The sequence below is a fragment of the Lichenostomus cassidix genome, unplaced genomic scaffold, assembly GCF_008360975.1.
Source record: "Lichenostomus cassidix isolate B80296 unplaced genomic scaffold, HeHo_3.0 HiC_scaffold_714, whole genome shotgun sequence".
In the NCBI taxonomy this organism is placed as follows: domain Eukaryota; kingdom Metazoa; phylum Chordata; class Aves; order Passeriformes; family Meliphagidae; genus Lichenostomus; species Lichenostomus cassidix.
Window position 1 is genome coordinate 1130 of NW_028148077.1, and position 15198 is coordinate 16327.

Below are 15198 nucleotides of genomic sequence, written 5' to 3' on the forward strand. Positions count from 1 at the left end.
TCTGCTTTTCTTGGCACCCAAATTCCCACGAAATCTGCTTTTCTTGGCACCCAAATTCCTACTTGGGAATCTGCTTTTCTTGGCACCCAAATTCCCACGAAATCTGCTTTTCTTGGCACCCAAATTCCCACGAAATCTGCTTTTCTTGGCACCCAAATTCCCACGAAATCTGCTTTTCTTGGCACCCAAATTCCCACGAAATCTGCTTTTCTTGGCACCCAAATTCCCTTTTCCCACTTTTCCTTTCTAGACCACCTCAGGAAAACTCTCAGGCTGCAAACTTCCCAGGAAATCTGATTTTCCTGATCCCTGATTTCCAACAAAAGCTGCTTTTCCTGGCGGCCAATCCTCTTTTCTCACCTCCCAACTTTCCCCAGATCAGAAAACACAGATCTTGTGTGTTTTTACCTGGATCACACCCTGGATAAATCCAGGATAAATCAATAAAAAATGGAATGGAATGGAATAGAAATAGAAAATAATAGAATAGAATAGAACGGAATGGGACTGAATAGAACAGAATGGAACAGAGCAGAGTGGAATAGAATGGAACAGAATAGAATACAGAAAAAAATAAAATACAAATAAAATACAAATAATATTATAAAAAGAATAAAGAGAAAACAAAACAAAAACAACAACAACAAAACCAAAAAACACCAATAAACTCCCCCCCAAAAAAAAAGAAACAAAATACAAAAAAAACCCAAAACCCAATAAAAGCAGCCAAAAAAACCTCCAAACCCCCAAAAACCCCCAGAAAACCCCAACAAAAAACAAACAAACAAACAAAAGCCAAAACAAAAACACCCTCCCTGCAAAATAAAATAAAGTAAAATAAAATAAAGTAAAATAAAGTAAAGTAAAATAAAGTAAAATAAAGTAAAATAAAGTAAAATAAAATAAAGTAAAGTAAAATAAAATAACTATCTGTGAATTGAAGTGTGAGGGGAAAGCACCCAGAGAACAACTTCCTCTGGAAGAGCTGCTGCCCCTGGAGAATCTGAAGAGCTGAGGTTGTTTGATAAAAAATAAATAAAATAAATAAAATAAAATACAAATAAAATTAAATAAGATACCACAAAATAAAATAAAATAAAATAAAATAAAATAAAATAAATAAAAATCCCAGATAAATCCAGGATTTCCCCTGGAATTCCATCCCACCTGGATGTGTTTGTCAGCAAACAGATCCTCCACGAGGGTTCTGTCCACACGTGTCATCCCCGCGTGGTGGATGGCGAATCCGTAGGGAAGGAGATCCTTCAGCTCCAGGTTCTGCGGGAAAAATGCATCCCAATGATGCCAGGAAGGTGGGAAATCCCAGGGGAAAGGTGGGAATTCATCCCAGGAAGGGTGGGATAGCCTGGGGGAAATGCTGGGAATTCATTCCAAGGGAAAGGCTGGGAATGAACCCCAGGAAGGATGGGATATTCTGGGAGAAAGGCAGGGAAGTCATCCCGGGAAGGGTGGGATATCCCGGGGGAAATGCTGGAAATTCATATGGGGGGAAGGTGGGAATCTGCCCCAGGAAGGGTGGGATATCCCAGGGGAAAGGTGGGAATTCATCCCAAGATGGATGGGATATCTCCTGGGAAGGGTGGGAATTCATTCCAAGGGAAAGGCTGGGAATGAACCCCAGGAAGGTTGGGAAATCCTGGGGGAAATGCTGGAAATTCGTAAGGGGGAAAGGTGGGAATTCATCCTGGGAAGTGTGGGAATTCATCCCAGGGGCAACCTGGGAATCTTCCTTGGAAAGTTCGGGATATCTCAGGAGAAAAGCTGGAAATTCATATGGGGGAAAGGTGGGAATTCATCCCAGGAATGGTGGGATATCCTGGGGGAAAGGCTGGGAATTCATCCTGGGAGAAAGGCAGGGAAGTCATCCAAGGAAGGGTGGGATATCCCTGGAAAAAGGATGGGAATTAATCCTCGGGGAAAGGCTGGGAATTCGCCCCAGGAAGGATGGGATATCCTGGAGAAAGGCTGGGAATTCATATGGGGGAAAGGTGGGAATTCATCCTGGAAATGGTGGGATATCCTGGGAAGGGTGGGAATTCATCCCAGGGGCAACCTGGGAATCTTCCTTGGAAAGTTTGGGATATCCCCGGAAAAAGGATGGGAATTCATCCTCGGGGAAAGGCTGGGAATGAGCCCAAGGAAGGATGGGATATCCCGGAGAAAGGCTGGGAATTCATATGGGGGAAAGGTGGGAATTCATCCTGGGAAGTGTGGGATATCCCAGGGGAAAGGCTGGGAATTCATGCCAAGGGAAAGGCTGGGAAGGAGCCCTGGGAAGGCTGGAATATTCTGGCAAGGGTGGGAATTCATCCCAGGGGAAACCTGGGAATTTTTCCTGGGGGAAAGGCTGGGAATCTTCCTTGGAAAATTCGGGATATCCTGGGGCAAAGGCTGGGAATGAACCCAAGGCAGGGTGGAATATCCCAGGAGAAAAGTGGGAATTCATCCCAGGGGAAAGGCTGGGAATTCATCCCGGGAAGGGTGGAATTATGGAGTTGGAAAGGCTGGAGAAGCCCTCAGAGTGCCACATCCAGGGAAATCCCTCGGGATTGGGAACTGCAGCCTTGCCCTGGATAAAGGCTGGACAAGGCTTTCCCTAAGGAATTTTCCCCATTTTCCCACCTCTGCAGGAATTTTCCCCATTTTCCCACCTCTGCAGGAGTTTCCCCATTTCTCCCACCCCAGCAGGACTTTTCCTGTTTTCCCCAGATCCCTTCAGAATTTTCCCATTTCTCCCATCCCATCCCCTAAGGACTTCTCCCATTTTCCCAGCTCCCAGCAGGACTGTTCCCATTTTTCCCACTTTCCCAGCATGATTTTCCCATTTTCCCAGCTCCCTCAGGATTTTCCCATTTTTCCCCAACTCCCAGCAGGATTTTCCCGTTTCCCCAGCAGCATTTTCCCCAGCAGCATTTTCCCATTTTTCCCCAACTCCCAGCAGCATTTTCCCCATTTTCCCAGCAGGATTTTCCCATTTTTCCCAGCAGGAATTTTCCTGTTTTCCCAGCAGGATTTTCCCAGTTTTCCCAGCAGGATGTTTCCATTTTTCCCAGCAGCATTTTCCCATTTTTCCCCAGCAGCATTTTCCCATTTTTTCCCAACTCCCAGCAGGATTTTCCCCGTTTTCCCAGCAGGATTTTCCCATTTTCCCAGCAGCATTTTCCCGTTTTCCCAGCAGGATTTTCCCATTTTCCGAGCAGGATTTTCCCATTTTTCCCAGCAGGAATTTTCCTGTTTTCCCAGCAGGATTTTCCCAGTTTTCCCAGCAGGATGTTCCCATTTTCCCACAGGATTTTCCTGTTTTCCCACAGGATTTTCCTGTTTTCCTGCAGGATGTTCCCGTTTTCCTGCAGGATTTCCCCGTTTTCCCCGCAGGATTTTCCCGGTTTTTTCCACCTCCCAGCAGGATGTTCCCATTTTCCCACAGGATTTCCCCGTTCCCCACGGATCCCACCTTGCACTGCTCGGCCTCGGTGCGCAGCACCTCGGTGGAGGCAGATCCCTCCCGCAGGAACAGCCCCAGCGTGTCCTTCTCCAGACACATGTCCCGGATCGCCCGCGCTGTCTTGCCCGTCTCCTTCCGCGAGTGAACGAACACCAGCACCTGCCACGGGAACGGGAATGGGGTCAGCCGGGAGTGACGGGAATGGGAATGAGAATGGGAATGGGGTGAGCTGGGAATGATGGGAATGGGAATGGGGTGAGCTGGGAATGATGGGAATGGGAATGAGAATGGGAATGGGGTGAGCTGGGAATGATGGGAATGATGGGAATGGGAACGGGGTGAGCTGGGAATGATGGGAATGGGAACGGGGTGAGCTGAGAGAGCTGGGAATGGGAATGGGGTGAGCTGGGAATTCCGAGAATGGGAATGGGGTCAGCCAGGAATGATGGGAATGGGAATGGGATGGGCTGGGAACAGAAACAGGATCAGCTGGGAATTCTGGGAATGGGAATGGGGTGAGCTGGGAATGGGATCCGCCAGGAATGGGATCTGGATGAGCTGAGAGAGCTGAGAATGGCAATTGGGATGAGCTGGGAGTGGAATAGGGATGAGCTGGGAATTCTGGGAATGGGAATGGGGTGAGCTGAGAGAGCTGGGAATGGGAATGGGATCAGCCGGGAATGATCAGAATGGGAATGGGGTGAGCTGAGAATGATGGGAATGGGATCGGGACCCACCAGGAATGGGAACGGGGTGAGCTGAGAGAGCTGGGAATAGGATCTGCTGGGACTGGGAATGGGATGAGCTGGGATTGGGAACTGGGATGAGCTGGGATTGGGAACTGGGATGAGCTGGGATTGGGAACAGGATCAGCCAGGAATGGGATTGGGATGAGCTGGGAATTCTGGCAGCAGAGCCAGGAAAAGGGAACTGGGATGAGCTGGGAATTCTGGGAATGGGACCTGGGATGAGCTGGGAATGGGAACGGGGTGAGGTAGGAGAGCTGGGAATGGGATCAGCTGGGACTGCTGGGACTGGGAATGGGATGAGCTGGGAATGGGAACTGGGATGAGCTGGGAATTCCGGGAATGGGATCACCCAGGAATTCCAGGAATGGGAACAGGATGAGCTGGGAATGGGAACGGGATCCACCAGGAAAGGGAATGGGATCAGCCAGGAATGGGATTGGGATGAGCTGGGAATTCTGGCAGCAGAGCCAGGAAAAGGGAACTGGGATGAGCTGGGAATGGGAACTGGGATGAGCTGGGAATGGGAACGGGATCAGCTGGGAATTCTGGGAATGGGATGAGCATGGGAACTGGGATGAGCTTGGAATGCTGGGAATGGGAATGGGATGAGCTGAGAATGGGAACTGGGAATTCTGGCAGCAGAGCCAGAAAAAGGGCCCAGCCTGGAATTAATGCTCCTGGCGGTCAGGGATTGATGGATGAATGGATGAAAATTCCTTCATCCCAAAAGCACAATTCCTAATTAATCCAAGCTGGAAAAAACGAAAAACTCATTTTCTTTCCTCTCACTTTCCATGGCAAGCCCAACCCAACTCCTCCCCTGAACCCCTCCGGATCCCCAGGACCCGAAAAAGGCCCCAAATCCCCATTTTTCCCAGCATTAGGAGGATCAGGACAGAATCCCCACCTGGTTTTTGCCGGCATGCTCCATGATCTTCTCGTAGACGATCTCGTTCATGATCTGGAAGCGTTTGATGGCTTTCTTCTCCGTGATCCCAACGTAGGTTTGCTCCAGAGGCACCGGCCGGAAACTGGGAAAGGGAATTCAGGGAGAAAATGGGATGGAAAGAATATTGTATGCGAAGGAATTTGGGGTTTTGGGGGATTGAATTCCTTTGGGCTGCGACTGAGGGGAGTTGGGAGGGTTTGGGGTGTTGCTGGGGAGGGAATCCCAGAAATGCCATAAATGTGTGGGATGGAGAGATCCCAGATCCCAAAAATGGCATGAATGAGATCCCAATCCCAAAAATGCCGTAAAAGAGATCCCAATCCCAAAAATGCCATAAATAAAATCCCAGGTCCCAAAAATGCCATCAATGAGATCCCAGACCCCAAAACCACCTCTGATGGCCCCTAAAGATCCATAACTGCATCCCGAGCGCAACCAGCCAGCTGGACACTCCGGAATCCCCTCTGGAATGCCCTCTGGAATGCCCTCACCTGTTATCGAAGTAGAAGAGCCCCCTGGCCGGCTCCACGCGCAGGAAGGTCGCCACATCCTCGTAGTTGGGCAGCGTGGCGCTGAGCCCCACCAGCCGCACCTCCTCCTGCGTCAGCTCCATGTTCCGGATGGCTCTGGCCACCAGCGCCTCCAGCACGGGGCCACGGTCATCGTGCAGCAGGTGGATCTCGTCCTGGTGTGGGATGGACATGGATATGGGGTCAGCCTGGATCCCAAATGTGGGGTTGGGGGATGCAGGATCCCGAAAATCGGCTGGAGGAACTGTGGGTAGGGAGAGCTGACATGGGTCAGGGTGATCCAGCATGGCCTTGGGCACTGCCAGGGATGCAGGAGCATCCACAGCTTCTCTGGGAATTCCATCCCAGGCCCTCACCACACTCACAGCCAGGAATTCCTCCCCAAATCCCATCCAAACCTGCTCATGGAATCCTGGAGTAGTTTGGGTTGGAAGCGACCTCAAATCCCACCCAGTGCCACCACAGGCAGGGACACCTTCCATGGACCAGGTGGTTCCAGCCTGGCCTTGGGCACTTCCAGAGGTGAGGCAGCCATAAATTCCCATGGAATTCCATCCCAGCCCCTCACCACTCTCACAGCCAGGAACTCACTCCCAAAATCTCATCTAAACCACCCCACGGAATCCTGGAATGGTTTTGAGGTCACTCCCAACCCATCCAGTGCCATCACAGGCAGGAATGCTTTCCACAGAGAAGGTGGCTCCAACCTGGCCCTCGACATTCCCAGGGATGCGGGAGAGTCCCATATTTATTCCCAAAATCCCATCTAAACCAGGACATGGAGTCATGGAATGGTTTGGGTTGGAAGGACCTCAAATCCCATCTGGTGCCACCTATGCCATGGCAGGGACACCTTCCCTATCCCAGATTGCTCCAGCCTGCCACAGCTCCTCTGGGAATTCCATCCCAGCCCCTCCTCACCCTCATTCCTGCCCAAAATCCCATTTCAATCTCCCTTTCCCAGTGTGTCCCCTTTCCCAGTGTGTCCCCATTCCCTGTGTCCTGTCCCTCCAGCCCTTGTCCCCAGTCCCTCTCCAGCTCTCCTGCAGCCCCTTTAGACCCTGGAGGAAGCTCTGAGGTCTTCTCTGGGCAACCTAACTGCCTTCATGGGCAAAAATTCCTTCCCAAAATCCCATCTAAACCAGCTCATGGAATCCTGGAATGGTTTGGGCTGAAAGGGACCCTAAATCCCACCCCATTTCCATGGGTAGGGACACTTTAATTATCCCAGATTGCTCCAGCCTGGCCTTGGACACTCCAGGGATCCAGGGGCACCACTGCCTCTCTGGGAATTCCATCCCACCATCAGAGATGACAATTCCTCCCCCAGATCCCTCCCACCCCGTTCTGGGGTGGAACCATCTCCAAAGCCCAGCTCCAGCCCCAGGGCAGCCCTCCCAGTGCTCACCAGTATGACCAGTCGCACCAGCTGGGTGTAGGTGCGCTCACCGCCCTTGCGGGTGATGATGTCCCACTTCTCCGGGGTGCACACGATGATCTGCGTGGCACTGATCTCCTCCTTGCACAGCTGGTGGTCACCCGTCAGCTCGGCCACCGTGATCCCGTAGGTGGCCAGGCGCTGTGAAACCAGGGGGTGAGTGGGGAGAGCCTTGAATGGAGGGATGGCCCCAAAATCCACCCCAAATCCCACCCAAATGTCCCCTGAGGTCATTCCTGCTCATCCTGTCCCCGTAGGTGGCCAAGCGCTGGGGAAAAGCCACTGGGGTGAATGTGGAGAGCCTTTCCATGGAGGGTTGATCCCAAAATCCACCCAAAATTCTGCCCAAAATCCCACCCTAAATCCTGCCCAAAATCCCACCCCAAGTCCCACCCAAATGTCTCCTGGGGTCATTCCTGCTCATCCTGTCCCATAGGTGGCCAAGCACTGCAGAGAACCCACGGAATGAGCATGGAAAGACCTCTCCATGGAGCAATGATCCCAAAATCCACCCCAAATCCCACCCAAAAGTCCCCTGAGGCAGTTCCTGCTCATCCTGTCCCATATATGGCCAAGTACTGGGGAAAAGCTGAGGAGATGAGCATGGAAAGACCTTGCCATGGAGGAATGACCCCAAAATCCACCCTAAATGCCACTCCAAAAGTCCTCTGGGGTCATTCCAGCTCATCCTGTCCCATAGGTGGCAAAGTACTGCAGAGAACCCACGGAATGAGCATGGAGAGCTTTTCCATGGAGGAATAACCCCAAAATCCACCCTAAATCCCACCCTGAGCCTCCCCTGTCCCAGCCTGAGGCTGTTCCCTCTCCTCCTGTCCCTGTTCCCTGGGTCAGATACCAAACCTCCCCAGCTGTCCCCTCCTGTCAGGAGTTGTGCAGAGCCCTGATCCCCCTTTTCTCCAGGCTGAGCTCCTTTCCCAGCTCCCTCAGCCTCTCCTGGGGCTCCTGACCTTTCTCCAGATCCTTTTCCAGCAGATCCACATCCCACCCACCTTTGAGTTACCCACACATTCACTGAGGGTGCCCTTGATCTGGGTCATGGACAGTGATACTGAACAGGACTGGATCCAATCCTGATCCCTGGGGACACCACTGGTGCCTGGCTCCAGCTAGATGTGACTTTGTCTCCATCCATCCAACCGTCCGTCTGTCCATCCCTTATCAATCTGTCCATCTATCCATCCCCTCCATCCATCATCCACCCATCCATCCATCATCATCCATCCATCCATCATCATCCATCCATCATCATCCATCCATCCATCATCATCCATCCATCCATCATCATCCATCCATCCATCATCATCCATCCATCCATCATCATCCATCCATCATCATCATCCATCCATCATCATCCATCCATCAATCATCATCCATCCATCATCATCCATCATCATCATCCATCCATCATCATCCATCCATCCATCATCATCCATCCATCATCATCCATCCATCAATCATCATCCATCCATCATCATCCATCATCATCATCCATCCATCATCATCCATCCATCCATCATCATCCATCCATCATCATCCATCATCATCATCCATCCATCATCATCCATCCATCCATCATCATCCATCCATCATCATCATCCATCCATCCATCATCATCCATCCATCATCATCCATCATCATCATCCATCCATCATCATCCATCCATCCATCATCATCCATCCATCATCATCATCCATCCATCATCATCCATCCATCATCATCATCCATCCATCATCATCATCCATCATCATCGTCCATCCATCATCATCGTCCATCCATCCATCATCGTCCATCCATCATCATCATCCATCCATCATCATCATCCATCATCATCATCCATCCATCATCATCATCCATCATCATCATCCATCCATCATCATCATCCATCCATCATCATCATCCATCCATCATCATCATCCATCCATCATCATCATCCATCCATCATCATCATCCATCCATCATCATCATCCATCCATCATCATCCATCCATCATCATCCATCCATCATCATCCATCCATCATCATCCATCCATCATCATCCATCCATCATCATCCATCCATCATCATCCATCCATCATCATCCATCCATCATCATCCATCCATCATCATCCATCATCCATCCATCATCATCCATCCATCATCATCCATCCATCATCATCCATCCATCCATCATCCATCCATCATCCATCCATCATCCATCCATCATCCATCCATCATCATCCATCATCATCCAACATCCATCCATCCATCCATCATCATCCATCATCATCCATCCATCCATCATCATCCATCCATCCATCATCATCCATCCATCCATCATCATCCATCATCCATCCATCCATCATCATCCATCATCCATCCATCATCATCCATCCATCCATCATCATCCATCCATCCATCATCATCCATCCATCCATCCATCCATCATCATCCATCATCCATCCATCATCATCCATCCATCCATCCATCATCATCCATCATCCATCCATCCATCATCATCCATCCATCCATCCATCATCATCCATCATCCATCCATCCATCATCCATCATCCATCCATCCATCATCATCCATCCATCCATCCATCATCATCCATCCTCCATCCATCCATCATCATCCATCCATCCATCCATCATCATCCATCATCATCCATCCATCATCATCCATCCATCCATCCATCATCATCCATCCATCCATCATCATCCATCATCATCCATCATCATCCATCATCATCCATCATCATCCATCATCATCCATCATCATCCATCATCATCCATCATCCATCCATCCATCATCATCCATCATCCATCCATCCATCATCATCCATCATCCATCCATCCATCATCATCCATCCATCCTCCATCCCTCATCCCTCATCCATCCATCATCCATCCAATCCCAAAATTCCCTCACCTTCCCGAAGCTCCCCACCATCTCCTGCACCAAGGACCTCATGGGAGCGATGTAGATGATCTTGAAGTCGTCCACGTTGATGGTTCCATCCATGTTGATGTGTTTGCCGATCTCCCTCAGCATGCACATCAGCGCCACATTCGTCTTCCCCGCGCCCTGCAACGGGAAACTGATCAGATCCCAGAAAATCGTTGGAAAGGATCCCCAAACTGCTCAAATCCCAGCAAATCCCAAGAAAAAAAACCCAGATTCTCCAGGAAAATGATCCCTATTCCAAAAAATCCCGGTTTATCTGGGGAGACGATCCCCCAAATCCCAACAAATCCCAAACTGCTCAAATCCCAGAAAATCCCTGGAAAGGATCCCCCAAACCGCTCATCCCAATGGATTTCACCCCAAATCCCAGCATTTCTCACCATGGGAGCACAGAGGAGCAGGTTCTGATTCCCCAAATGCCCATTCCCATGGATTTTACCCCAAATCCCATGGATTTTCACCCCCATTCCCATGGATTTTCACCCTAAATCCCGGAATTTACCGTCGAAGCACACAGCAGGAGGTTCTGAGCCCTCAAATCCCCATTCCCATGGATTTCACCCCAAATCCCGGGATTTCTCACTGTCAGAACACACAGCAGGAGCTTCTGATCCCCAAATCCCATGGATTTTCATCCCAAATCCCAGGATTTTCACCCCAAACCCCAGGATCTCACCGTGGGAGCACACAGCAGGAGGTTCTCATCAGTCTCCAGTGCCGCTCGGTACAGCTTGCTCTGGATCCGGTTCAGGGTTTTGAATCCCTCAAAGCCAGCCTGGGCGTATTTGGGAAGCTTTTCCACTGGAACCAATTGCTGGGAATGGGGAAAAAGGGAAAAAAAATGGAATTTAGGATTTGTTTTAACCTCACTGGCTATTTAGGAAGCTTTTCCATGGAAAGCAATTGCTGGGAAAGGCAAAAAAAGGGAAAAAATGGAATTTAGGATTTATTTTGACCTCCCGGCCTGGGCGTATTTGGGAAGCTTTTCCACTGGAACCAATTGCTGGGAATGGGGAAAAAGGGAAAAAACATGGAATTTAGGATTTGTTTCAACCTCACAGGCTGTTTGGGCAGCTTTTCCACAGAAACCAATTGTTGGGAGCAGAGAAAAACAGGGAAAGACATGGAATTTAGGATCTGTTTCAACCACCCAGTCTGGGCATATTTGGGAAGCTTTTCCACAGAAACTGATTGTTAGGAATGGGAAAAAAGGGGAAAATGGAATTTAGGGTTTGTTCAACCTCACAGGCTATTGGGAAAGCTTTTCCACCTAAACCAATTGCTGGGAATGGGGAAAAGGGGAAAACATGGAATTTAGGATTTGATCTCCTGGCCTGGCTGTATATGGACAGCTTTTCCATGAAAACCAACTGCTGGGAATGGGAAAAAACAGAGAACAAGGAATCTAGGATTTGTTTGAACTTCAGGATCAAAATCTGGGGTTTCTCCCCATGAACCATTCCCAGACCAGGATCAAAATGTGGGATTTATTAACCATGAACCATTCCCAGATCAGGATCAAAATCCAGAATTTATTAACCATTAATCTTTACCAGATCAGGATCAAAATCCAGAATTTATTAACCATTAATCATTCCCAGATCAGGATCAAAATCCAGAATTTATTAACCATTAATCATTCCCAGATCAGGATCAAAATCCAGAATTTATTAACCATTAATCATTAATCCAGAATTTATTAACCATTCCCATATCAAGATCAAAATGTGGGATTTATTAACCATTAATCATTACCAGATTAAGATCAAATTCCGGGATTTCTCCCCATGAATCACTCCCAGATCAGGATTAAAATCCAGAACTTATTAATCATTCCCAGATCAGGATCAAAATCTGGGATTTATTAATCATTCCCACATCAAGATCAAATTCTGGGATTTCTCCCCATCACTCTTTCCCAGCCCCACGTGGGGAGGAAGCAGCAGAAGCAGAGCTGAGAGCTCAGCAAAAATCCCAGAGCAGAAACCAGGGCAGGGGAAGTGGGAATGGGGAAGTGGGAATGTGGGAACTGAACTGGGAAGTGGGAATGTGGGAACTGGGAAGTGGGAAAGCAGGAATTGGGAAGTTGCTGCAGCCATGGGGAAGCTGTGGGGTCAGCTGGGGACACGGAATGGGAACAAACCCCAAATCCATCCCATGTCACCCCCAGGGACACCTTCTGCTAGCCCAGGGGGCTCCAATTCCCTGATCTGCCAGGAAATCTGCTTTTCTGGGTGCCAAACATTCCAGGAAAGCTGCTTTTCCTGGTGCCAGATATTCCAGAAAATCTGCTTTTCCTGTTCCCTAATTCCCCAGGAATGGTTTGGGCTGAAAGGGATTTTAAAGACCTTAAAAACCATTGAGTTCCACTGAGCCAAATTCCAACCTGGCCTTGGACAATCCAGGGATCCAGGGGCAGCCACAGCTTCTCTGGGAATTCCATCCCATCCCTCCCCACCCTCAGTCCTGCCCAAAATCCCATTGCAATCTCCCCCTTCCCAGTGTGTCCCCATTCCCTGTGTCCTGTCCCTCCAGCCCTTGTCCCCAGTCCCTCTCCAGCTCTCCTGCAGCCCCTTTAGGCACAGGAAGGGCTCTGAGGTCCTGTTTTTGGGATAAAATCTTTTTTTGGGATCCATTTTTTGGGAACACACCCATTTTTCAGGATTACACGCTTTTTCTAGAATCCCATTTTTCAGGATCCCATTTTTTGGGATCATACCCTTTTTTCAGTATCACCCCCATTTTTCGAGATCCCATTTCAAGATCCCATTTTCCCATCAGGACCCCAATTTCCAGTCTCACCCCCATTTTCAGGACCCCAATTTCCAGGCTCACCCCAATTTTTCAGGATCCCATTTTCAGGATCCCATTTTTCAGTATCACACCCATTTTTTAGGATCCCATTTTTCTGGATCATGCCCATTTTTAGAGATCCCACTCCTGAAATCCTATTTTTCAGGCTCACCCCCATTTTTGGGCTCACCCCCACTTTCCAGTCTCACCCCCATTTTTCAGGATCCCATTTTCCAGTCTCACCCCAATTTTTCAGGATCACCCCCATTTCCAGGACCCCATTTGTGGGCTCACCCCCAATTCCCAGGCTCGCCCCAATTTTTAGGGATCCCATTTTTCAGGCTCACATCCATTTTTCAGTATCATGCCCATTTTTTAAGATCCCATTTCTGGGCTCACACCCATTTTCAGGATCCCATTTTTCAGGCTCACACTATTTTTCAGGACCCCAATTTCCAGGATCACCCCCACTTTCCAGTCTCCCCTAATTCCCAGTCTCCCCCAGTTCCCAGTCTCTCCCCATTCCCAGTCTCACCCCCATTTCCAGGACCTCAATTCCCAGGCTCACCCCAGTTTCCAGTCTCACCCCCATTTTCAGGATCCCATTTTTCGGCCTCACATCCATTTTTCAGTATCACATCCATTTTTTAGGATCCCATTTTTCTGGATCACACCCATTTTTAGGGATCCCATTTTCAGACTCACCCCATTTTCAGGCTCACACCCCATTTTTGGGCTCATCCCCAATTTCCAGTCTCACCCCCATTTTCCAGGATCCCATTCTTCAGGTTCACGCTATTTTTCAGGACTCCAATTTCCAGGATCACCCCAATTTTCCAGTCTCACCCCTATTTCCAGGACCCCAGTTTCCAGGTTCACACCATTTTTCAGGATCCCATTTTTCAGGCTCACACTATTTTCCAGGACCCCATTTTCCAGGATCCCATTTTTTGGGATCCCATTTTTCAGGATCCCGTTTTTCAGGCTCACACTATTTTCCAGGACCCCATTTTTCAGGATCCCATTTTTCAGGATCCCATTTTTCAGGATCCCATTTTTCAGGATCCCCTTTTTGGGCTCACACCCATTTTCAGGATCCCATTTCCCAGGCTCACCCCATTTCCAGGACCCCCATTCCCACTCTCCCCCCATTTTTGGGCTCTCCCCATTCCCAGCTCACCTCGTCAGCCCCGAAGGCTTTGGGTTTCAGCGCTGGCACATGCACCTCCTCGTAGCCCTTGCGCTGGCGCCGGAAGGAGCCGTCGGGCAGCTGGCAGCGCTTGTTGGCCATGAAGTGACTGCCCTGGGCGAACACCAGATCCTCCAGATCCAGCACCTGCCGCGGGGCCAGCGCCTGGAAAATCCCAGAAATCCCAGAAATTTGGGAAAATGGTTAGGGAATTGCTCTTGGGATGGCTGTGCATCCGGAGCACGGCTCAGTGAAACACCAGGCGGGAAATATCCCGGGATTGATGATTTTCTGTGACCGATTTCCCAAAAAAGCTGTTTTTCCTGATCCCCAATTTGCCAGAAAAGCTACTTTTCCTGATCCCCAATTTGCCAGAAGAGCTACTTTTCCTGATCCCCAATTTGCCAGAAGAGCTACTTTTCCTGATCCCCAATTTGCCAGAAGAGCTACTTTTCCTGGTCCCTAATTTCCCATTAAAACTGGTTTTACTGGCTCCCAATTTCCCAAAAAAAGCTGCTTTTCTTGATCCCAATTTCCCAGAAATGCTGCTTTTCCTGGTTAATAATCTCCCATTAAAGTTGCTTTTCCTGGCTCCCAATTTCCCATTAAAGCTACTTTTCCTAATCCAAATTTCCCAAAAAAGCTGCTTTTCCTGGTTAATAATTTCCCATTAAAGCTGCTTTTCCTGATATCAATTTCCCATTAAAGCTGCTTTTACTGGTGCCAGATTTCCAAAAAAAATCTGCTTTTCCTGACTCCCAATTTCCCAAAAAAGCTGCTTTTCTTGACACCAAATTTCCCAGGAAAGCTGCTTTTCCTGGCTCCAAATTTCCCGAAAAAGATATTTTTCCTGATGCACGTTCTCCCAGGAAAGGTTCTTTTGCTGGTTAATAATTTCATATTAAAGCTGCTTTTCCTGGTGCCAAATTTCCAAAAAAAATTGCTTTTCCCAACTCCCAATTTCACAAAAAAACTGCTTTTCCTGATCCAAATTTCCCCAAAAACCTGCTTTTCCTGGCTCCCAATTTCCCAGGAAAGCTGCTTTTCCTGGTCCCTAAATTCCCAAAAAACTACTTTTCCTGACTCCCAATTTCCCAAAAAAGTGGCTTCGCCTGGTCTT

General features: G+C 48.9%; 1 protein-coding gene across 1 annotated transcript in view; it reads right to left on the reverse strand.

Annotated features, from left to right (window-relative positions):
• Nucleotides 1–882: 882 nt before the first annotated feature.
• The window catches only part of LOC146420097 (U5 small nuclear ribonucleoprotein 200 kDa helicase-like), a gene marked incomplete at its 3' end in the record, with an annotated part of 37092 nt that continues 22776 nt past the window's right edge, over nucleotides 883–15198 (reverse strand). The window contains exons 11-18 of the mRNA XM_085048650.1: nucleotides 14070–14243; nucleotides 10773–10910; nucleotides 10061–10216; nucleotides 7103–7273; nucleotides 5656–5849; nucleotides 5123–5246; nucleotides 3476–3625; nucleotides 883–1278 (exon numbers count right to left, since the gene is read on the reverse strand). Coding sequence (XP_084904776.1) covers nucleotides 883–1278; nucleotides 3476–3625; nucleotides 5123–5246; nucleotides 5656–5849; nucleotides 7103–7273; nucleotides 10061–10216; nucleotides 10773–10910; nucleotides 14070–14243 — 1503 coding nt within the window. The remainder of the gene's footprint in view (nucleotides 1279–3475; nucleotides 3626–5122; nucleotides 5247–5655; nucleotides 5850–7102; nucleotides 7274–10060; nucleotides 10217–10772; nucleotides 10911–14069; nucleotides 14244–15198) is intronic.